Source organism: Sorex fumeus, unplaced genomic scaffold, assembly GCF_029834395.1.
Source record: "Sorex fumeus unplaced genomic scaffold, SorFum_2.1 ptg000150l, whole genome shotgun sequence".
Lineage (NCBI taxonomy): Eukaryota > Metazoa > Chordata > Mammalia > Eulipotyphla > Soricidae > Sorex > Sorex fumeus.
The window spans coordinates 23,891-47,184 of NW_026606207.1; the positions used below are offsets into that span (position 1 = coordinate 23,891).

General features: G+C 52.4%; 3 protein-coding genes across 3 annotated transcripts in view; 2 read left to right on the forward strand and 1 right to left on the reverse strand.

The window, feature by feature from the left end:
- Window positions 1–369: 369 nt before the first annotated feature.
- MOCS3 (molybdenum cofactor synthesis 3) lies at window positions 370–1,852 on the reverse strand. Its single transcript, XM_056106947.1, has one exon. The coding sequence runs from the start codon at window positions 1,840–1,842 to the stop codon at window positions 424–426; it is 1,419 nt and encodes a 472-aa protein (XP_055962922.1). The 5' UTR covers window positions 1,843–1,852; the 3' UTR covers window positions 370–423.
- A 321-nt stretch (window positions 1,853–2,173) lies between these two features.
- On the forward strand, window positions 2,174–22,261 carry DPM1 (dolichyl-phosphate mannosyltransferase subunit 1, catalytic). The gene is made up of 9 exons (XM_056106949.1): window positions 2,174–2,329; window positions 5,895–5,994; window positions 10,338–10,371; window positions 11,999–12,075; window positions 12,156–12,181; window positions 14,844–14,939; window positions 19,592–19,660; window positions 21,274–21,388; window positions 22,133–22,261. Exons 1-9 carry the CDS (start codon window positions 2,187–2,189, stop codon window positions 22,235–22,237), a joined length of 765 nt encoding a protein of 254 aa, XP_055962924.1. The 5' UTR covers window positions 2,174–2,186; the 3' UTR covers window positions 22,238–22,261.
- Window positions 22,197–23,294, forward strand: part of ADNP (activity dependent neuroprotector homeobox) — a 33,359-nt gene continuing 32,261 nt past the window's right edge. The window contains exon 1 of the mRNA XM_056106945.1: window positions 22,197–22,339. The gene's annotated coding sequence lies outside the window, so the exon portion shown is untranslated. The remainder of the gene's footprint in view (window positions 22,340–23,294) is intronic.

Below are 23,294 nucleotides of genomic sequence, written 5' to 3' on the forward strand. Positions count from 1 at the left end.
TAGACGAAGCAAAACCTGAGACTTGGCCTTTGGCTTGGCCACCAACAAACTGACCGTCAACACCTGTGACGGATTCCGTCAGACCTGTTTATTGCACCAGCCCAGGCATTAAAAAAAAAGGGGGGGGGGCAATTTAGAGAGCTTTTGATTGCAGGCGGCGCGAGAAAGCAGGATGGGCCAATGATCTCCAGTTCAAAGCCCCAAACCCTGACACGCTGCAGTTCACCCTTCCAGACCTGAACAGTTCCCAGAACCAGTCCCACAACCCGTGGCGACAGCTTACAAACCCTTGTAAAAAAAAAAAAAAAAGAAAAAAAGAAAAAAGTCCCAGTATACAAAGAGATCAGAGACCCCTAGGTATTTCTGGGCAGAGCAGTCTTCGATGCACCGGCCGGTGGCCTCGGGGCATCCTGGCGTCCCTGCTCAGTACTCGGGAAACGTGGCGTCGACTTTGGCCGCCCAGGCCATGAGTCCTCCGGCCACGTCCTGCACCGAGGGCGCGTCCAGCTCCCCGGCCGCACTCCAGGCCTGCAGGACCTTCACGGCCTTCTGCGAGTCGTTGCCCAGCTTGCAGATGACGAAGACGGGGAGGCCGGGGGTCCCGCCCTGCGCGCCGTCCCGCGCGCCGTCCTGCGCCCCGGGCCGGGCTCCCCGGGTGGCCTCCGCCAGGAGCTGCCGGCTGGCTGCGTCCTGGAGTTCCAGCCGCTTCAGGGGGATGTGCAGGGCGTGCGGCAGCCGGCAGATGTCCACCTCCACCTGGGGCCTGACGTCCAGCAGCACGTGGGGCACCCCGGCGTCCAGCAGGCGCTTGTAGTCGGCGACCGAGACGCGCTGGTCCGGGCGCAGCAGCTGCAGGGGGCGGCACTTGTCGGTGGCCGCCGCGCCGCAGAAGGCCTCGTAGTCCTGCAGCGCCGTGACCGTGGGCCGCTCGCCGCACGCCGCGCAGTCGGGCCGGCGGCCGCGGAGGCGCACGGCGCGGAACTGGCCGGCCAGCGCGTCGAAGAGCAGCAGGCGGCCGCTGTAGGCCGGCCCGAGGCCCGCGGCGATCTTCAGCACCTCCAGCGCCTGCAGGCAGCCCAGCACGCCCGTGACCACGCCGAGCACGCCGCCGTCGGCGCAGCTGGTCACCGTGTGCGCGGGCGGCGGCGCGGGGAACACGCAGCGGTAGCAGGGGCCGCCGGCGTGGTGGTACACGGCGAGCTGGCCCTCGAAGCGCAGGGCGCTGGCCGACACCAGCGGCCGGCCGGCCAGCACGCAGGCGTCGCTCACCAGGTAGCGGGTGGGCGCGTTGTCCGAGCAGTCGGCCACCACGTCGTAGCGGCGCACCAGGTCCAGCGCGGTGGCCGGCGTCAGGGCCTGCGCGTAGGGCACGCACTCCACGGCCGAGTTGAGGCGCCGCAGCGCCGCGGCGGCCGACGCGGCCTTGGCCTGGCCGGCCAGGGCCTCGCCGTGCAGCACCTGGCGCGCCAGGTTGCTCACGTCCACCACGTCGTAGTCCACCAGGCCCAGGCGGCCCACGCCCGCCGCCGCCAGGTACTGCGCCAGCGGGCAGCCCAGCCCCCCGCAGCCCACCACCAGCACGGACGCCGCGGCCAGGCGCAGCTGGCCGGCCACGCCGAGCTCGGGCAGCACCAGCTGCCGGCTGTAGCGCAGGATCTCCTGCCGGGACAGGGCGGCCTTCGCGGGCAGCGGCGACTCGGCCGGCGGCGGCGGCGGCGGCCGCTCCGGCCCCTGCTCCGCCGCCTGCGCCGCCGCCAGCCTCTGCCGCAGCGAGTCCAGCTCCTGCTCGCGCCGGGCCACTTCGGCCTGCAGCGCCAGGACCTCGGCGCGAGCAGCAGCCATGGCGGCCTCCCCCGGAAGTGGCCGCCGGGTGGGGGCACTTCCGCTTCCGGCCGGCCGGTTTCCGGGGCGGTCTCCTAGCAACCGGGTCAACCAAACGGGACGCGACCCTGTCTCCCCCTCCCCGGAGGGGTGCCGGCTGTGCCTAGATCCCCCGGGGCCGTGCCTGGGCTCCGGGAGAAGGAGAAAAGAATCCTGAAGGCTTCCGGGGGAGCCGACGGGGAAGAGCAGCCCACGCGCACGCGCAGACCCCCCTCCGCATGCGCGTTGGTCTCGCCCGGCCCGCCCACTTCCCCCGCGCCGGCTGCTGACGTAGTTCCGCTTCCGGCGGCTCGCGCAGTTCCGCCATGGTCTCCGAGGAAGCTCGGCGGCCCGCTCCCAAGGCTCGCGGCGCGGGGCCGGACAAGTACTCGGTGCTGCTGCCCACCTACAACGAGCGCGAGAACCTGCCGCTCATCGTGTGGCTGCTGGTGAAGAGCTTCTCCGAGAGGTCAGCGGGCCCCGCGCGAGCGCCCGGCCGGTGTCGCGGCCTGGGGGGTTGGGGGGCGGCAGTTGGCGGCGCGCGACGCCTCGGCGGGGGCCGCCGAGACTCGGGGGGCTCCTGCCGGCCGCCCGGGGGTGGGGGGGAGCAGCCGAGGGTCCCGCCCCGGCCCGGGCGCTCGTCCCTGCCCTGGGAGGTCGAGTCCTGTGCTCGCCCACCCCGCTGATCCTATTTGTTGCTGATTTTGGGGGGCTGACCCCCCCCTCGCGCGCCTTCGGCCGAGGCGCCGAGTCCCCCCATCCCCCCGCCCCCCGGCCGGGCCGTCGCGATCGGCGGCGGCGGGACCCCGGCGGAGCGGGCGCCGCCTCCCCGCCCCCGGCCGCGGCTTATGTAAGCCCGAGGGAGGCGGCCGGGGCCGGGCGAGCCGCCGCGGGACTTGGGGGACGCAGCCGGCGCCGGAAGGGGGGGGGTCGGCTTCGCTTTGCCCTCCGACCCCGCTGCAGGAAGCCCCGCTCCTCGGACGCAACTTTGTGGCCGGTGCTTGCACAGGCTGGGGTCGTGCCTTGCCCCCCTCCCCCCCCCCCGCCCGTCCCCCTTCCTTCTCTCGCTCCTGTTTGGGCCATCGATGCTCCGGGATGATGACGCGTGGCTCTGCTGCGCCCGGGGATTCCTCCCGGGCAGTGCTCCCGGGAGCCCGTGCGAGGCCGCGGTGCCCCCTGCCCGCTGCAGCAGCGCGGCTCCAGCCCCCCGACGTGTCTGTAGCTCATCCCGTGCCCGCCCCAGACTTGGAGGATTGTTTCTGGAAACTCGGCCGGCTGGTGGTTGGGTTGGTTTTTGTTTGTTCGTTTGTTGGGTTGTTTGTTTTTTTGTTTTTGTTTTTGTTTTTTTTTTGCGTTTTGGGTCACTCCCAGCGATGCTCAGGGGGTTCTCCTGGCTCTGCACTCCCTGGCCGTGTTGGGGGACCATATGGGATGCCGGGAATCGAACCCAGGTCTGCTGCGTGCAAGGCAAACGCCCTACCCACTGTGCTATCACTCCAGCCCCTGGTTTTTTGGGTTTTTTTTTTCTCTTCCTCTTTTTTTTTTTTTGGTTGGTTTTGGGTTCTTGTCACTCTTGGCGGTGCCCAGGGTTTACTCCTGGTTCTGTGCTCAGTATGGGCGGGGTTCAGGTGACCCTAATGGGGTGCCAGGCATCAAATCCAGGTTGGCCATGTGCAAGGCAAGCGCCTTCCCTTGCGCTGCCATCGCCCCAGCCCATGCGGGGTGGTTATTAGTCTAGCTGGGACGAACTCCGAGCTCTGTGTGTGTGTGTGTCTGTGTGTGTTCAACATACTTTGACTTTCATAAACGAGATTGGAGGCTCTTGGTGCCCTGTCATGCTTCCCAGGATTTGGCGAAGCCCCCGTGCCAGCAATTCCCTGCAGCCCCGTGAAAGGCTTCTTGAGATGAGGGTCAAAACGCAGTGGCAGTACCAAGTTCAGCGGGGGATCCGAACCAGAACTTGGTGATGGAATTGCCAGCGAGAGAAATGGGATGAGGACTGGGCTTAACTGCCCAAGTGCTCTCAGGCAAATGGGTTTGGAGCAGATGGCAGAGGGCCTGCCAGCCGGGCCTGACTGAGCTTCCACGGTGGAGAGAGAGTTGTGGGTGCATCGCGGTTTGCCCGTGGGCCTTTGAAGGAGATAGTATCTGTCTTCCGCATCCAGAAGGATGCAGGTCTTGGTGTTTTTATCATCATCCGTGCTTCCTCCCCCCCCCCCCCCCCCCCATTTATTTGTTATCCTTGTATTCGTTTAAGCTCTTTCCAGGCCAGAGAAATACTTGCCCATCTTGTTCTTCCCGGCATCTCTGTCATTTAGTGCAGCATGCTTTCTGGATAGGATTTTTTGGTTTTGGATGGAATCTGAAGCACCCTGGGGAGAGCAGATCATGCTGCAGATACAATCTGATTCCTTAGCTCCGCCCGCCTGGAGGCCTGCCTGGGCCCAGCCTCCATCCCTCCCCTCCAGCTGGGTTATACTTCGTGGAGATCCTAAGGCTAGGGTTCTTGTGTTCTGGGAGAGTTGCTCAGGTGGGTGGGTGTTGGAAGTGGGCGAGGCAGTGATTGTGCTGGTGAATGTTGTTTTTGAAGTGGGTCCTTAAGTCTTACAGGTTTTGACTTGTAAAATCCAAGGCCCTGGGAAACTGCAGTCTGCAGGCGCCAGATAGGTTACTTTTACTTGTTTCCAAGTGAGTTGGCTCCAGCGGTGCTGGTGGTATTGTGGTGAGCTTACTGCCTTCCAAGTGAGCTGGCTCTGGACTCTTTTTTTTTTTTTTAAGTACATTTTCTGATTCACTTCCTTGCTTAAAGCAGCACCAGGAAGAATCAGAGCGCCTGGTTTTGTGTGGACTCTGCCCTTTCCCTTTCTCAAGTTTCCCAATGAAATTATTAAGGATGCCCTTTAGAAGAGGTAGTTGGGGTGATGGCGAGTGGGAGTGAGCTGAGATTTAAAGAAACTACGTGCACATATATGGTGAATTGATCATTTTGAGCAGTGTTGAAAGTATTTGGGGGTGGAGATCACCCCGACCAGGGCAGGGCTTACTCCTGGTTTTGTGCTCAGGAATCACTGTAGAGCGGTGCTAGGAGCCGCCGTATGCCGTGTCAAGGAATGAAACCGAGAGTAAGGCAAGCACCCTGCCTCGGACTCTCTCCAGCCCATTGGGAGTCTTTTGAAACTAGTTCACCTTAAAGTGTATAATAAAGTTTATGACTATTTAAAATAGGGGCATAGAAGATTGAGTCACGCCCTAAATTGTTTCTTAAGGTCGAAAGCAAATCAGATTTATTCCTTTGTTGCTTAAATTGGTTAGAAATTAAATGAGACAGGCTAACCATCCAGATGTTCAACCTTTTAAACATACTTTTGAAGTCTATGCAATTTTATGTAAAGGTTGCACCATTTTATTATCAGAGGTTAAATGAATTTGGCTTGTTCTTCAAAGAGTCCATGTTCTCCCTTGAAAGTATACTTCCTCTTTCCTCTCACATCTAAGTTTCCGTGAAAGTTTCCTTGCTTCATACACACACAAAACACCAAAAAACACTCCACTAAATCAAGGTAGGTAAATGAAATTTAATGTAATGCTATTTGCATATATATTCTTTGATTGTTGTGGTTTTTTTTTAAGAGCGTGTATTCTGTGGGGGGAAGCACCAGATCACGGTGGGGCTTATGCGTGTCTTGCGGCAGGAGAGCAAGGCCTGGGGGAGTCAGTGTGGTGCTGGGCTGGCCCGGAGCCTGCAGGGATGCACCTGCCTCCAGTGCCGGGATGTTATAACCGCATCTCCAGCCGCGTGCTCGGGTGGAGGTGAGGAGCTTAATGGTTGATGCTTTTCTTGGTGGTTAATAAGGCAGTATATTTCTACTTCTGTGGGTGAGGAATTGGTCATTTTCAAAAGCCTGAAATTTAAGGTATGAGAAACAGTTAAGAACACTGTTGAATATTTAAGAAAATATTTGTTACTCGGAAATAGTGTTAACTATTTAAAAAACACGGATGTTAATTCAGTTTGTTTTTGTTTGCTTTTTTAGTTTAATCAACTATGAAATTATAATCATAGATGATGGAAGCCCAGATGGAACAAGGGAAGTTGCTGAACAGCTGGAGAAGATCTACGGCTCTGACAGAATTGTGAGTCCCACAGCTTTGCCCTGTCCTGTCACTGTGTTTCTGTAGGGACGGTGAGCAGTGAGCGGTGATGAGCTCCCCATGCCTAAGCCTAGGAACAACCCGAGACTTGTACGTCGGGCTTCAGATGGGTTTTTCATTACATTTGAGGCTTCACATACTTTTGACCACTGGATTGGTGGTTGTTTAACATCACAATTGTGAGCACATTGATGAACTGGGGGTTTGTGTTTGGGGGAGGGAGACACACCCAGAGTACTCAGGGCTTGAGGGACCTGCGTCTGGCAGTCCTTGAGGGGACCATACGCAGTGCCACAGATTGACCTGGGGTCTCCAACACGTACAAGGCAAGTGCCTTAACCACTGTACTCTTCCCGCCCCCCCCCCCCCAGCCTTGTTTTATTGTTGTTTGTTTTTTGTCCATATCTTGTGCTCTGGGCTACTTCCAGCTTAGAAGACCATGGGTGCCCAGGATCAAACCCAGGGCTCCCACTGACAGAAGTTTGCCTGACATCTTGTGAGCCATCCCCCCAAAACCTGCATGAATTGGTCGTACAAAGGATTCTGCCCGTTAATTTTCTTAAGGACAAAGATTAAAGCTTGAGGGACTGGAGCGATAGCACAGCCAGTAGGGTGTTTGCCTTGCACGTGACCGACCTGGGTTCAATTCCCAGCATCCCATAGGGTCCCCCAAGCTCTGCCATGAGTAATTCCTGAATGCAGAGCCAGGAGTAACCCCTGTGCATTGCTGGGTATGACACAAAAAGCAAAAAAAAATTAAAGCTTGATAGTGAATTCGCAGACCATTACAGCATTAGGCAGCTATGAGAAATACGTCTCAATCTTCTCTATTTCTTTAGCAAGAAAGAATACTGCTAGTTTTCTCTATTAGCAGAGAAGACTGCTTATAGCCAGGAGAGGCTGCTGTTTTCACGTGAAACCCCAATGACTTTCCAGCACCCGTAGCATTTTGTTTTTACCTGTAGAATAGTCTGTAGGAGTAGAATGAGTTTGAGCCTGAATCTTCAGAGCACTCTCAGCCCCCTGCCCCCATTTTTGCTGGGGCAACATAGAGTTCATTATATACATAATGACTACATACATTGTTTACATTTTTTTCAGATTTCCGTTTTGATCATTGCTTTGGATTTGTAAGTCCAAATGTGTGAGCTCCATTTGGGATGATCCTTGGTGCCAAGCATACAGATCTAAGTAGAAAACGTATTCTAAGCATTAAGTATTTTTCAGTTCATGCAGATGAGCTTATTCAATCTCTTGGCATTGGGGCCCAGTGATCCCTTGTTCCGGGGAGCTGTCTCTAGTGTGGGGTGTCTAGTAGCAGCTTGGAATTTGACCAGCGGGGTGCTAAGAGGAGGGTGTGCTACCCCCAGGTGGCAACCAGAAGTGTCTGCTTATTGTTCGGTGCCGTCTCTGGACGTTCGCCCCTTCCCTGAAAAAGAACCGTTGGTCTGGGCGTAAGTCAGTCTCCGTTAGTCTGCGTCCCATAGAAGCGTCAGTTCAGCACTGTCCGAAATAGTCACCGGCTCTACCCCAGTAAACTCCGTGCGGTTGGAGGACTTTGGTAGGTGGGAAGAGTTGAGGGGGGCACGTTGCTCTTGGTTCACGGTAAATGTCACCTACGCTAGCGGTCCCCCTGCCCGGCTCAGGGCGGGTGAGCCACCTCGAGCGCGCCTGCTGCCGCTCCTCTAAAGCCCGCCGTGGCCCAGGAGCGGCCCAGGAAGCACCGTGGAGCCTTTGCTGCCTCTGGCGGTCACCCAGTTATGAGGCTTCATTGACAACGCCTTGATACTGCACATGGAAACTCCCAAACCAAGGCCCCTGGTCCCCGTTGGTTGTTTAGAGCCAACTGGGAGAGGCCTTGATGTGCAGTCTGGAAACTTCCATCTGCCGCTCTTTCGAATGCTTGTGTCAAAGCAGCCCTGCTCGACCTGATTGATCTCAGAGGCGCGCCTGCTGCGTTGACCCTTTCAGCTCCTTTGTTCCGTTAACCAGTAAAATCACAACGAGAAAATTAGCGCTGTCGTGGTTTTCCTGTAGTGATAGGGCATTTCTTGAACCTTTTAAACAGAGACTTTTTTTTCTTTAAATCGGCCAGGTTAGCGGGAATACTTGCTTTTAAGTAACAGGTGTTAAGCGGGAGGGGGAGGGGGAAGGAAGAGGGAAAGAAACGATGACTATCGTAGCCTCCGTTGAAACCACTTTTTTCTACTTTGTCGGTAAAATGGTCCCAGTGCTTTGCCAGCCAGCTTTCCAGGCTGCCTGAGTGTCGTCGTCCCCCCAAAAAATAAAACCAAGCTAAAACTTGGGGTTTCACTGGCAAAACGTGAAGTCATGGGGCCAGAAAGATGATCCAGTGGATAGGGCGCTTGCCTTGTGCATAGTTGACCCAGGTTCCACTGCCCACACCTCATGGTTCCCCGAGCCTGCTGGGGGTGATGGTGCAGACAGGGCCAAGAGTAAGCCCTGAGCACTGCGGGGGGGGGGGGGGGGGGGGGGCCTGCCCTCCCAGAGAGAGAATGAAAAGGTCAGGCTAGCTCCTGAGTGCCGGGGCCAGCCTCTTTTGGGGAGCGCTGAGGGGAGCTTCACCCTCTCTCTCCTTTTCACTGTTCTCTCCCCCCACCCCCGTCTGAGATCAGATAAATTCCGCTCCACTTTGTGGTGGTTTTATAGTTGGGTACACACAGGTGTCCTTCCTCCCAGAGCCCCCGAGCGTTGACTCCTATGCCGTTTTGATTTATCCAAGAGTCTGACGAACGGCACTGCGGTCACATTGGTCTGCCGCACTAGAAGCAGAGATTTCTGCCCTGAGCATCTGCGGAGTCGAGCGGCCCGACAGCCTGGGTCTCTGTTCCTCGCCCGCAGCTCCCCGTGGCGCCTCCCCTCCCACTCGTGACTCCCGGAAGCAGAAGCCGCTGAACCGCCTGCTCCGCTGGGCGCTCGGGTTCAGCATTTCCAAACCCTCAAGACACTTCCGCTCGGATTTGCTGAGATTTCTGCCGCCGCCCAGTGGGATTTCGTTTCTCGTGCTCTCCGCTTCCTGCCAAGCCCTCCCGCAGCGCCGTCATGGGGTCGGGACTTGCTCAAGGCACTGTCGCTTTCCTTGTCTTGACTCCTCTGTCCACTTGGCCAGTTCCAGAGCCCCTCACGTTTCCTAGTGTTGGCTCTGCCAGCCGCACTGCGAAGCACAGACGTCATGTTAGGTGACCTGAGCACCTGTGTGGCCCAGCCCGCCCTCCCCGTGGCATATTGGTTTCAGTCCCACGGACAATACACCCTTGGCCACTTAGGGTCACTGTTTCTGGAGGACAGGACTGGGCAGAGGACACAGCTGGGCTTTCTACTTGGTCTAACACAGACTGGGACTGACCCTTACCTGAGATTTGGGGGCCTCTTCAGATTTGCAGGGGGTCAACAGTTTGTATTATTTGCACCTGATTTGTTCTGTTTTGGTGCTTGTAACTCATTCTTGATTTTTTTCTCGTTGCCTTTTTGCACTCGTGACAAACATCTGAGAAATTCTGGCTTAGCGTTTCATTTTAGACACCTGACAGTTGTTCATAACTCATCAAAAGTCGTCCATTGGTTCTGGTTGTGCTGGCTGTGATCCCTGTTTAATTTTTTAAAAATTCAGGAAAAAAAAAGGACAAAGCTAAACAATAGAGTGATGGCTTAAGATTTTATAAAAACAAAACTGTAACAGGACAGTTTCGACAGGAAGGAAAAGAAAAGAAGTGAACCTTTGTGCTGCGGAGATAACCCTCCGGTCTTCTGGGCCAGTCGAAAATGAGGTGAGGCCGTCCAGGTCTAGAGGCCGGCTCTGGGGCCGGCCGAGCGCTCTCACCAAGGGACTTGAGAAACGGGCACGGCTCTCAAGTTCCAAGAAAGGGCAGAGCGCGTGCGCGGTCTTGTTTCTCTAGGAAGGAGTGAGTAGGTCAAGTTCAAATGATAAGCCCAATCATAGAAATCCATCATTTCCTCACTGGTTTCTGGAGGGGGGGGTGCAGCGGGGAAGATGCAGCCTGTGGGGTCAGGGTGAACGGATGTGACCAGGGCCAGAGAAACAGGAGGGGTTTAAGCATTCGGTTTGTATGCCGCAACCCCTGTTCCCAGACCTTTGCCCAAAGTATCCCTGAGCACAAAGTCAGGAGTAAACCTTAAGTTCTGTAAATGTCTTTTTTACTAAGGAAAAAAATGCTGAGCATACTCTGCTTTAAGATCTGGATTGAATGCAGCCATAGTCCTGTAGGCATTTGTGTGAATAAATAATAAAAACTTTCAACTGTTTTTTGGGTTGTTTGTGCTTAAAATGTCATTTTTTTTAACAGCTTTTAAGACCACGGGAGAAGAAGTTGGGCCTCGGTAAGTGGAACCCTTCGCCCCCACCCCACGGCCCCCACCGTGCTCCGGATGTCAGATGGTTCCCAGCGTGCAGTCTCCCAGGAGTGGCCTCCCGAGGGCCTTCTGTAGGGCCTCGGTGATAGTCAGTGGTTTAGTGTGAGTTGTCTGTGTCCAGCCCATCTGGGAAAAGTGAAGCCGCTGCGAGTCTGAGCCAGGCATCTGGTCACGGGCAAAGGGAGCACAGGGAGCTGCCGGTGGTCGCCTAGGGCAGCGTGTGTGTTTGGAGCCGAGGTCCCCTGAGGCCGTGCTGGGGGTGGGGGGGCAGTCAGGACCGGAGCCCGTGGTGCCCTTCGCCCGCAGGACTGGAGGCCAGTTAGCTGGAGAGCCTGCAAAGAGGTGCCCTGCCGTTCGGAGCAGAGTAAGGAGAGGCCAGAGGGACCCGGGGCAGATGTCGGGTGCAAGGCGAGTGTCCTGCCCCTGCTATAACCCTCAGAATATGTCTTTAAGGTTGTGCGGTTGGAAAAGCTTTCCGCTTTAAACGAAGGGGTGACCGGCAAGTCTCCTGGGAGCGGGGCGTTCTGAAGAGGCGTCGGGGTGCCCGTTCCTGCTGCCTGCCACACTTCCCCGTGCTGCCATTGGGGGTGGGGGAAGCGGCGTGTGGGAACTGAACGTCCGCTAGTCGGGGGACCCTCGGGTCCTTCACTCGGTATCAGATTCTGAATATGTGAATTACGGTTTCTTGGATTTGAAATAACCTAGAGATCCAACTGCCAGGAAGACTAGCCGGGGGTCTAAAGGCTGCAGAGAGTCACTTTTCTGACAGCTAAGTGCTGGGTTGGACCCAGGGCCCCATTTCCGAGCTTTCTCCGCACCCCCGGCCTGGATAGCCACGCGCGCCCCCCCCCCCCCCCCCCCGCCCCGTGTAAGTCAGAAGGCTCCGGCCTGCCTTGTTCGTGAGCTCTGGAGTCTGCACTAGACAGTGCAGGGGCCTCCGGGCCCGATCCTGGCCGGTGTCTTCCCATCCAAGTCCTGAGCACTTTCAGCGTGAGGTGACAGGGAGCTGTGCTTCCGGCCCCCGGAACAGAACACGATGCTGAAGCCGAGCAGGGAGGTTTCCAGCCGGGCCAGCCTGCAAGGGAACAGGGCTGAGACTTCAGCACACGGTCTGGAGACCGGCCGCTGGTTTCTGTGGAAACAGGCCAGAGGAGAGAACGGGGCCTGGGACCTAGAGATTGGCTGGCAAACAGTACTGAGAGACGTTTCTGATCCCAGTTGGGTGTCATTATGCAGCGGTATTTCTCGGCCTTTTTTTCGGACTGTGGCCCCCTTTGGACCATGCTTCTTTGTAACTCCTGGCCTACTGGATGGCCCCTTAGTCTTGTCCTGTGATCCCCCGTTTAAGCAGTTTGGATCTGTCATACCTTATAATATCATTGGGGTCCATGCGGGGTCCTACGTCTTGTTTTTGTTTTTAGGGGGTCGTCCCCAGCAGTGCTCAGGGCCTATTTGGCTCTGTGCGCAAGAATCCCTCCTGGCAGGGGCAGGCGTGTAGAACGCCGGGGAGTGAACCTGGGTTAGCCACATTCAAAGCAAGCGCCCTACTCACTGTTTCTGTCGAGTTTCTTAATGGGCATGATTTTCTCTCCAGGAACTGCCTATATTCATGGAATGAAACACGCTACAGGCAACTTCATCATCATCATGGATGCTGATCTCTCACACCACGTAAGGGGGCTATTTCTTTTTGGCTTTTGGTGGTCCTTATATGCCTACCTTACTGACTTTTTTTTTTTTCTAAATTTCAGCCAAAGTTTATTCCTGAATTCATTAGGTGCGTATTTGTAATCTTTGAAAGAATTCTGAGTAGCTTATTTTGATTTTGGACAAATTTTCGCATTTTACATTTAATGAAAAGGACACATGCTCTTCTGATTTTGCTACTAAAAATAAAGCCGCTGTCAGGACCAGGCAACGTCTCGGGGCTGGTGCTCCTGCGTGGCCTGGGGGAGCCCCGGGTTAATCCCTGGCCCCCACAGTCCCCTCAGCACACCAGGTGTGGCCCAAAGCAATAAGTAAAACCACTGTATGGATAAGACATGTAGCTTAAATAGACACTGTAGTTTATGTAGTTTTGTCTATATAGTGGTTTATAGTTTCTGTTGTTTGATAATTATTGTTCCGTGTAGAATAGATATATTACTGGAATTATACTGGAATAATATATATACACTGGAGTGTAGATATAGAATAAGTATTTCAGGAGCCCAAGGAACTAAACAAGAGACAATTTCTTCAAATTTGCTTTGGGAGAGCCACACCCAGTGGTGCTTAGGGCTTATTCCTGCCTCTCTGCTCAGGGATCACTCCTGATCATTTATGGTACTGGGGGATTTGACCTGGGACATTCCTGGGCAAGGGAAACGACTTAATCCCTGTCTCTGGTCATCTTTTACGAATTTCAGACCACTAACCCCACGAATCACCATTTCCCCATGACCTGGAAGTACATTCCTCGTCATAAAATCCCACAGACCACACAGAGCACAGTTTTCCAATGTCCTGGAAGTGCATTCTCTATCATACAATTCCACAGGGTGCAACTTCCCTGTGACATGGAAATGCTTTCTCCTTCCTACGGCCCAATAAACAGCAAGGGTCTCTTCTAGAAAGCCAGACGGCCCACTTTCAGGCATTTGTCAACCTAATTCATTTATATTCAAGTGTGGTCAAGTTCATAGGTACTAACAACAGTATTCGTCAGGCTGGAGAGATAGTACAGTGGCTAGTATACTTGCAGTGCATGCAGCCGACCCAGGTTTGCTCCCCAGCACCCCACGTGGTCCCCGAGCATCACCAGGAGTGCTCTCAGCCCAGAGCCAAGAGTAAGCTGAGTACTGCTGGGTGTGCCCTCCCCTCCCCCACCAATATATTCGAGAGCATTCACAACCTATTTCTAAGGAAATTTCGAAATTGAACTTTTGGAGAAATGATCTGGTCCTAACGCAGGCATCTTAATGAACAATGCAAAGAATGCAGAGTAAGTGTTGGTGGAGAGTATAAAATTATGTTTACAGGTATATATAATTCTTGGAAAAACAGTGAATCTCAGGTTACCCGTAACACCGCTCAGAAAATGAGCTCCAAAACCGTTGTGACTGTGAGTGCTAACTGGACAGCATAAAAGCCGGGTGAGAGGAAGGAGGAGAGCACAGTGGGCAGGGCACATGCCTTGTATGCTGCTTGCCTGGGTGCCATCCCTGGCACCCCATAAGGTCCCCCGGGTACTACCAGGAGTGATCCCTGAACAGAAAGCCAGGAATCTGAACGCAGCTGAGTGTGTCCCAAAAAACAAAACAAAAAAAAAGCGAACTCAACCAGGGGGCAGTAGTCTCACCTCTGCCCGCCTTTTGGACACTGTGATCTCTGTCGCCTCGGCTTGTGCCCCTCCACTCGACTCTTGCCGAGCCAGGAGCACGCCTGTTGTTTCCCCAGTCACACTGAACGGTCCCTTTCTCTGAACTCATCCGTGTCTGGCTGTCTCGTTACCCATTTGTCAGAATTTTAAAGTGTTGAGAGCGGTATGTCCAGCACTAGTCAGGGTGGAAAATGGCCACGAGTGTTGCTGGAGGAAGAGTGATGGCTACCGGCTCCTCGGAAAACGGCTCTCCTGGTTCCTGCTGGAGTTTAGAGTGCTTGTTGGGGCATTTCCCTTCCTCCCTGAAGTGCCTCAAGCACCAGGCCACACTCTGGCCTCCTCCTGGGAGCAGAGAAACCCACAGGGAACACCCTGTCAGAGCATCTGGGCTCGCTCAGGGGCACAGTCCCGCAGCTCTGGCAAGGAGGAACTCTCTGGCCTTTGGGATGCTCACAGTCTTCGATGCGTATTTCACCGACTATGTGCAAGTGACTTGAGTGTAGTTCCAGTTTTGTCCAGGTCATAGGAGGGGTGTGTGGCTTTGAGGGACTCTTTCTGTAAACAACAAAGACAAGGGTTTAAAGGGTTACCTGGGACTAGAGCGATAGCACAGCGGGTAGGGTGTTTGGCTTGGACACGGCCAACCCAGGTTCAATTCCCAGCATTCCATATGGTCCCCCGAGCACCGCCAGGGGTGATTCCTGAGTGCACGAGCCAGGAGTAACCCCTGTGCGTGGCCAGGTGTGACCCAAAAAGCCCCCAAAAAAGAAGGGTTACCTTCTCACCCGGTGTTGTCTCTCCAGGGGCAAGAGCGGAATCGAGGGGAATTAACACAATTCACGCTTCTGTTATCTGTGATGCAGGATGGTTTCACAGAATGCAGAGTCAGTAAAATAGCACTTGTCTGAAGCTTAAGAATCTAAAGATGAGATTTTTGGCTCTACTTGGAAAGATCTTGAGTAGTATGAATCATCTGTTCTTGGCATTCCGTGCATCAGCAAGTTTGAGGAGCTTATAATTGACTTGTGAAGGCTTGATCGCTTTTCCTAATTGACAGCTTATTTTTTCCCCCCCACAGGAAGCAAAAGGAGGGTAATTTTGACATTGTCTCTGGAACTCGCTACAAGGGAAATGGAGGTGTGTATGGCTGGGACTTGAGAAGAAAAATAATCAGGTACAGTAAAAATAATCAGGTGTTGTAAAGTAGTCTTTTGGTCTGATGGTTAGAACTGCGTTGATAACAGGCATTGGGATTAAATTACCATGCTGTCTTGGGATCTGTGGTGTCAAATTGTAACCCAAGAGAAATATTACCTGATTCTGATTAGAGTATATTGACTATTTTCCATTAAGAATGAAACCGTATAAACCTTTGAACCTTGGCAGGAAAGGCAGTTCAGCAAAATACATTCTATTGGACTCCCCTCTTTTTCGGGGAGGGAGGGGGAGGGGGGAGTTAGAGTGTCCCAGGCAGTGCTCAGAAGCCCCAGGAACCCTCCTGGTAATCCTCAGCCAACCAGGCCCGGGATTTCCTGGGCCTAGAACCGTCAGGGCCACACCAGGCAGTGCTCAGGGGATCATGTGGGACCAGGGATCAAACCTGGCCTCCTGCTTGTCTCTTTGTGACAGGACCTCCTAGTTCTGTGTATTAATCATCTGTATTTTAGAACAGTTTGGAAACAGTTTTTCCAAATGGAGGTGTTTAAAGTAAGTAAAGTAAAAAGTAAAGGCCCTCCCGTTGATCGTCGATTTGCTCGAGCGGGCCCAGTAACGTCTCCATTGGAGACTTTGTTGTTACTGTGTCTGGCATATCAAATAAGTCACGGGGAGCTTGCCAGGCTAATTTCAAATAAATGTTCACGGTTGCAGTTTTTAACTAAGCCTCTAAAGGTAGACTTCAGCCCATGATCTGAATTAAGGTCTTGTCTGGGTCCTTCTCTTCCTGTGTCTCCTAGAACGTCAGCCTTCCCTGAGCATCGCTCTCCTGCTTTGGGGATGGAAGTAAAGCTTCCACAGAGCGCTGTGGCTTAAACAACAGCCTGTTGTTTCTCGCGGTCGGTTCTGTGAATTGGCTGGTGGTTCCTGGTGGGCCCTGTGGGCCTCCCTTGGCCTAATTCCACAGCTTCCTTCGACTGTGCTGAAAGGTTCAAAATTTTGTCCAGCAGGTGGGCCTGGTTCTTGAGTGGGCCGGGGCATCTCATTTCTCCTGCCTCTGGCCTCTCGCCGTTGGCGAAGCCAGACAAGCTTGCTTTCTTGGCATTTGAAGTCAGCGTCCCACGGTATCAGGAACAGTTGTAAGGCCTCCTGAGGCTAACGGAGAATTGATGTTTCTGTTAAAGGGAAATAGAAACTGCCTCTTGGAGGGAAGACCTGACCCACAACGGACTTCAGATGATCGTAGTATATTTGATCTGTGTCACCTGCTGTTCCGGGTGGTTGGAATTCTGAGGTGTCTTAAGCTCTGTCTGCAAAGGATCTGTCTGGGTTACTGCTTTTTAGAAGACAGCACAGGCAAGTTCTCGGCTTGCCTCAGTTATGGAACCCTGGGCAAGTTATTCAAAGCATGGGTTATGTCCAGTCTTAGTGAAATGAAGAGATTGGGTCAAGCTGCTTCCAGGCTCTGCACGCAAGAGGCCCGCATTTGCCCCTGGTGACTACTTAGTCCCCCAGCACAGCCGAGATCAACCCCAAGCACTAAGCTCAGGGTAGCACCTGAGCCCGGCTGGATTTGACCCCACCCAAACCCCAGGAAGTGGGCTTGCGATCTGGGCGTGCATTCTCCCTGGCAAAGCCTTTAAAGGGAACCCAGAAGTGAGGCCAGAGCATCAGGATTCTGTCTGCAGCGAAGACAGACACTGACGGAACAGTGAGTCTGTCCATTGCAGCTCTTGCTTCAGTCAGACAGGTTGCACTTGTGTCCAGGTGTCAAGGCAGCCCTTGTTCTGTTGCATTCCTGGACATTGTAGGGGTTTAGGTTTTGTTTACAAATTGAAGATTTGTGGCAACCTCGGGTCCATGTTATTTACCTACCCACACGTGTTCAAATCTTTTTTTTTTTTTTTTTTTTTTTTTTTACTTTTCCTGTTGGTTTGGTTCCGTCACGACTTCCTAGTCCTCTGTGCTCAGGGGTCGCACCTCCCTGCTTGGACGAGCGTGTGCAGCACGGGGGGGTCAACTGGGCCTGCCGCGTGCACCTTCGTTCTACATCATCGCTTGGGCCCTGTGTGCCCGTTGGTCTAATTAAGACATGCCGTGCTGTTTAGACACAGTTGCACACCTGGTGATTCCCTTGAGCCGCATTGACGTGACTGTGTTGGGATCCGCACGTCCTTGCTGTGGTCCGGAATCAAAGCTGCAGTCTCTGGGGTGCACCAGGCTGTGTCCTGAGCGCCGCCTTGGAGGAGAAGCCCTAAGGAAAATGGAGGCAGTCAGCAGCCTCATTTGTATGATCCAGGGGCAAAGTTGAAATCCAAGTCTGGTCTGACTCCTGCTGCGTTTTAATTAAAAGACCCCAACTAAACCGGAAAGAGCACTCAAAGGGCTGGAATGCGTGGCAGGTGGGAGGCTCGGATTCAATGCCTGGTTCCCTGGGCACCCCTTGTAGTCACCCCCCAGAAACAGTGGGTGTGGTTCCTAAGAGACCACAAAGATGTGATAACCTTGAGTAGTTGTATAGATGGACACAGAGATATATTTTGGATATTCCTTATAACTTAAAAAATCTCATGATTTTATTATTAAAGGATTCGTTAGAAAGCATCCTATCCGAAGGAGAAAGGAGCCATGTTCAAGTACCCATCAAGTAAGAGAAAAGAATTCTACATCCCCATTAAGTGGGGGGTGACCCCCAGAACGGGGACGCACACCGCTTGGCTTCTCACAGTTGGTTGTTTTGGCTTATGCTCGGGACTTAACTCTTGGCTCTGTGGTCAGGGTCCGCGTCATGCGCTGCCTGGGCTCATCGACACCTTGAGGTGTTTCACCCTCAAAGTTAGTTTGTAAACTTTTCCCCAAAAAACTGCCCTCACTCGGGTCCTTCTGTGTCGATCAGAGTCTGGTGCCGGGATGTTGTCGGGAGAGCGCTTGAGGCTGAGGCTGAGGCTGTCCCTTGCTGTGCGAGCCGGAGCTCGGCCTCTTGTTCCCATCGCAACTTCCCGGGTCCCCGGCTAGCGCCTCATCACAAAACTGGGTCTCTGCGTCCTCCCAGTGGGTCTGGTCGTGGCTGCTTTGGGGCTAGGCCGAGTTCATTGTTCGTCACATTTCAGTTTGATACTTCCCAAAAGCTCATTCCCAGGCCGCCCCCATCTGCCTGCTTCCAAAGGCTAATAGACTAGGGGACGGATGAGGGCCGAGCGGGTTCTATGGGCCGGAGGTCTTCCTCGAGGGTTCTGTCTGCTGGGTCACCAACCCCTAAAATTCCACACTGACTGCTTAAGATGGTATTACTCAAAGGGGGTGAAAATATCACTTTGGGCATTTTGTCTTTTTTGTTCTTGCGGGGCTTGGTACAGGCCCTGCGTCTATTGTAAATACACATAGATTCACGCATGTCTTTGATTAAGATCATTAAACTAAAAGCGAAATACTTTTTGTTAGCCATTATCCCAGTGGTATATCTGTACCCATGCGCTCTGTATGAGAATAGTTGTTCCAGGGTGGGAGAGACAGTACAGGGATTAGGGCACTTGCCTTGGATGTGGACAGACAGGGACACACACATACCACACGCCACCCTCCAGTTCAGTGCCCATCACCCCATCCTCACCAGGAAGAAGCGCTGAGCGTGGCCAGGTGTGACCCAAATCCTCAGCATCAAGATAAGAATAATCACTGTTCCCAGGGCAGGCCTTTAGGGTGCCCTCACTAGGGGGGGGGGGGGGGGAGAACCTCCTCCAGCTTGTCCAGATGAAAAGAGCTGCAGAAGCCACTTTCCTGGGGCCTTTTCGAAATGTTGACATCTTTTGAGATGTTAATCGCCCTCGGTCACTAGCGGCTTTTTTAATTGATTGATGCTCAGTAGTGTTTGAAACACCGACCCCCAAAGACATTGTTATGGACAAAGGCATTGTTATGGAGAGCTTGTGCCTGGGAATTCATGTGTTAAATAACCTTGCTCCCAAAGTGGAGGGAAGTCTGGGGATGTAATTAGGCTTAGAGGAGCTGGAGTCTGGGCTCTCGGGGTGATTAGTGCCTCTGCAGCCACTCACGCTGCCCTCCCAGCCCACCCACCCCAGGCGTGCGGCCTCCTGTCTGAGCCTCAGAGAAGGCCGCATGCGTCTTCATCCTGGACCCCCAGAACTGCGAGAAATAAATATTTGATGTTTAAGCCACATAGCCTAGTGTTTTCTGTAGTAGCAGCTGGAGCCAGGATAGGATGGCATAGAATGACACCAAAGATGACTGAAAACCAGAGCCCTCTCCCATTCGTGAAATGCCGGTCTCGAGCATACCTGTCACCTAGGTGAAACCAGTACATTTGCGCTGTTTAAAATTAAGAGGGAAGCACCAGCGTTCCTGGTTGGCGTTGGCATCCTGCAGCTGTCCTTAACTCCGACAGGTGACCGTGGGCAAATAGTTATCCTGGACCCGGGGCATGTAGTGCAAGTACCCTGGGCTCGATCCCTGCTCTGTGCCAACCCCCTGGCCCTGCACCCCAGCTATGGTGCCGCTTGGACTTTTTTACTCTGTTCTTCTTAGCTATAGTCTAGGCAGACGGTTTCATAGAAACAGGGGTTTTGTGTGTGAATAGAAACGTTGCACTTAGGAAACTGTTGCCTTCGTGTTGACCTTTCAGCTCAGATTTGTCTCTCTTGTTTCACTTGACAGCCGCGGGGCCAACTTTGTAACTCAGATTTTGCTGAGACCAGGAGCGTCTGACTTGACAGGCAGCTTCAGGTACAGTAAACTGGAGTCGTTTTGTGTTTTAAGATTTTCATTTGCAGGGTCTGAGTGATGGTATACGGGTAGGGCTCTTGTCTTGCACACAGCTAAGCTGGGATTAATCTCCAGCACCCTGGAGGGTCCCTTGGCCCCTGAGGATACCCAGGGGTGCCCCTTCTTCACCCAAAACAAATCTTCAGATGCCCTCTAGGAACATGGTCAAGAGCCGTGGCACGCACAAAGCTTCCCGCAGAGGGGGTGGCCCCTGGAAACGTCACAGGCCAGCAGCGGGGATGGTGATGATCAGGCGTGGGGAAGGGGTCGTCATTATTCAGGTTCGGGTTTGTTTTTTTGTTTTGTTTTGCTTTTTGATTTTTCGAGCCTTACCTTGGTGTAGCAAGCGTGCTGATGCTCCAGCCCGGCCCCAGCATGCAGGTGGGGGCTTTGCTTCCTGCCCTGCCCTGCGCCACTTCCTCAAAGGGCCCTTTGGCCCCTTGCGCGAGCCCCTCTGCGTCCCTCGCATAGGCAGCTCCGTGGGGAGGAAGTGATGAGTGAGCAGTCAGCATGCACACCCGCGTGAGTGGACCCCAAACTCTGGGACTGGCGCAGAACTACCTAGGACAGAGCGGGGAGAGTCTGGGGTTCCAGTGAAAACTCTGATGAGGAGTCACAGCCAGGTCCCCGAAAGGCTCTGCTAGACCCATTTTCTGTCCACGGTGAAAACCCCGAAACTTGAAAAGGTGAAGGAAACGGTTGCTGCTTCACCGCCACTGTTCCGATGCAGGTGTCCAGACGCTCCTCTCGCTGAGATGAACGTCCTCAGGAGCCTCTAGGTTAGAGGGGCACACCCACTCGGGCCATCAGGCTCCCTTGGGCTCTTGCTTTCTGTGCTGCACGCCTACCTAAAGGCTTAAAAAGCTAAAAGAGGGGAAAACTTGGTGAACTGTGGGGCCCAGGGCCTGCGGCCTTAACTGGGGAGAAAGCAGAGTGACTTCACGGGGCCTGGCCTGGTGTTCTCCAGACCGGGGCGGGGGCGTGGTGACAGCCGCTGCCTCCCTCCCTGATAGCCGAGTCGGGCAGGGCTGCTGGCTTGGGCTTTGGGGCCTGGTGACTCGGGCCAGGGCCTCTTAGGAGGGCCCGCCCACCAGTGGCCTCCAGGCTGCCAGGGGGAGTAAACGGGTGCCACCTTCAGATCCTAGATGTTTAGGAGGACACCAGCTTTCTGGGATTTTCTTCCCTGGGTTATTTTGGTCCCTCATGGTCCACTGTTGTTTCAAACTATAAAAGTTTGTCTCTCTTTGAATTCTAAAAAGAAATTTTAAGAAAATCTAAACACTAGAAATAATGAGAGGTTCTGCTTCAAATTACCCAGTTTTTAAAAATTTATATTTCATTTTCCAAATTAATTCTGAATTCTAAATCACAGTTTTATGGCCTTTCCAGTTCAGGATAAATATAGTATAATTGCCAACTCCAAGGACTATGTATTATACAATTGGTGAGGGAAATTTTAAGGTTTTTACAACCAGTAGTTTGATTTTTGGGTTTTTGTTTTTTTTTTTTTTTTTTTAAGTAGAAATTCATGACGGCAAGTGTATATGTACTCAAGACATTTTAATTTCTTCCAGGTTATACCGAAAAGAAGTACTACAGAAGCTCATCGAAAAATGTGTTTCTAAAGGCTATGTCTTCCAGATGGAAATGATCGTTCGAGCAAGACAGTTGAATTACACTATCGGCGAGGTATGCTACAGATGGTAGTGTGTCTTCCTCATAAAGGAACAATAAGGTTCAGACTCGAATGAAAAGTCTCAAGTTTCCTAACTGCTATTGAGGTGCACTGCAGGGTGAATATCCGTGTTTCTGGATATGGCCCAGGAGTAGGGCGCTTTCCTCAGAGGGTCCAGACCCCAGGGTTCATCCTCAGCCAAATCCAGCCGTGTGGCTCCGGCACTGTCAGGCATGACCCCAGTTCCAGTGATGAATCCCAGTTGCTCAGTTTCCGAGAGTTGCATTGGCCAACTTTGTGGCACCCGGGCATCTGATACTTAGAGCTAGCTAATAAGCTTTTAGGGAAGACTCATTCATTCTGCATTTATATTGCCATTCAGAGTGAAATCCAGCGTCACTTCCAGACATTACAAAATTTAGAACTTAATATTAAAACATAGAGCTAAACTTGACTGCTGCAGAAAACGTTTACTTCTAGGCTATTTTCCCTAGAAATGCCTGCTAAATCTTTAGTCAGCCGGCTCATATTCACGGACAGTGCTTTCCCAGCGGTGGACAGAGTTCCTAGGACCCATTTTTTGGTCATACAATGTCTGTTTTAATTTTGGGGTTGAATACAGTTTAAGAAACCCCGACTTCCGAATCTATTCCAAGAACTGTTTATTGGGGAACTTGTTTCTCTTGCATTATCCTTAAAGCTATGCCTGCTTGTTGCCTTGCTGATTTTTCTTCTTTTTTTTTTTTTTTCCAAACTAGGTACCGATATCATTTGTGGATCGAGTTTATGGTGAATCCAAGTTGGGAGGAAATGAAATAGTCTCTTTCCTGAAAGGATTATTGACTCTTTTTGCTACTACATAAATGAAAATTGTTCATTTGTACTTAATGTTCATTTCAATTTAAAAAAAAAGAAGCCTGGTTGCTGATTTTTATAAAATGTGCTCTTAAAGTGTTTATCAAAAGGTAAGGTAAATTTCATGCAAATCTTTTTCCTGAAAAAGATTATATTATCTTACTTATGTTATCTTACTATATTATCAAGAACTGAAGAAACTCTTAATCTATGTTTCAAATTAAATTAGAAAACTAAGCAACATTCTCAGATTTCTTTTTATATTTTGCTGTATTAAGACATAAGTGCATATGTTTTGTTTTGTTGCTTAACGTACTGCAGAAGCTCTTCAATGAGAAAGAGACTGATGTTCTGTACAAGAACTGGTTTGATTCCTATTTGTACCTAATTGCTATAATTACTTTAAAAATATATTTGACTTTTGTATGAACTGGGGGAGTGGGGAAGACTGCCCTTTCTTTAAAAATACATTTAAGTATCTTAAACCAGATAAAGCCATGTATTAAGCACAATTTGGAGCTTGGTTCTTTGCCGCTGTTAAGCTGTTAGAGAACATTTATCTGTCACATCGAGTGTCTGAAGTGAATGCACTGGGGGAGGCAGCGTTGCCCAGTGCTGCACACGTGTGCCCGTGAGGCCTGGGCTCCTTCCCTGGCATCTCTGGATATGGCCCCACAAGCAGCAACAAAAATAAAGTCCATTTTGTGCATTGGAAACAGCATGACCGTGAGTTGGTTGCATAGAGGTTATTTCTTTTCTGAGTAATGATTTCTGTAAGTACTGTTGATAGTAAGTATAAACTTGACTTCTATAATTTTTGTAACATCTTACTATATTATCTAAAACTTTTCAACGAACATTTTCCTATTATTTCAGCCTCAAAAAAGCTTTACCAGTAAGACAGAAAATCCCTCCCCTCCTGCCCTTGTGTGTCTCGACAGGAAAGAATCTGCCAGTTCAGATGCAAGTCAGTCGCCCAGTAAAGCAGGTGCAAATACTGTTTGCCTGCCTTCGACTTGGTATTTCAGAAATCATTTTTAATTGTAGCGTAGCTTTGGGATTAGA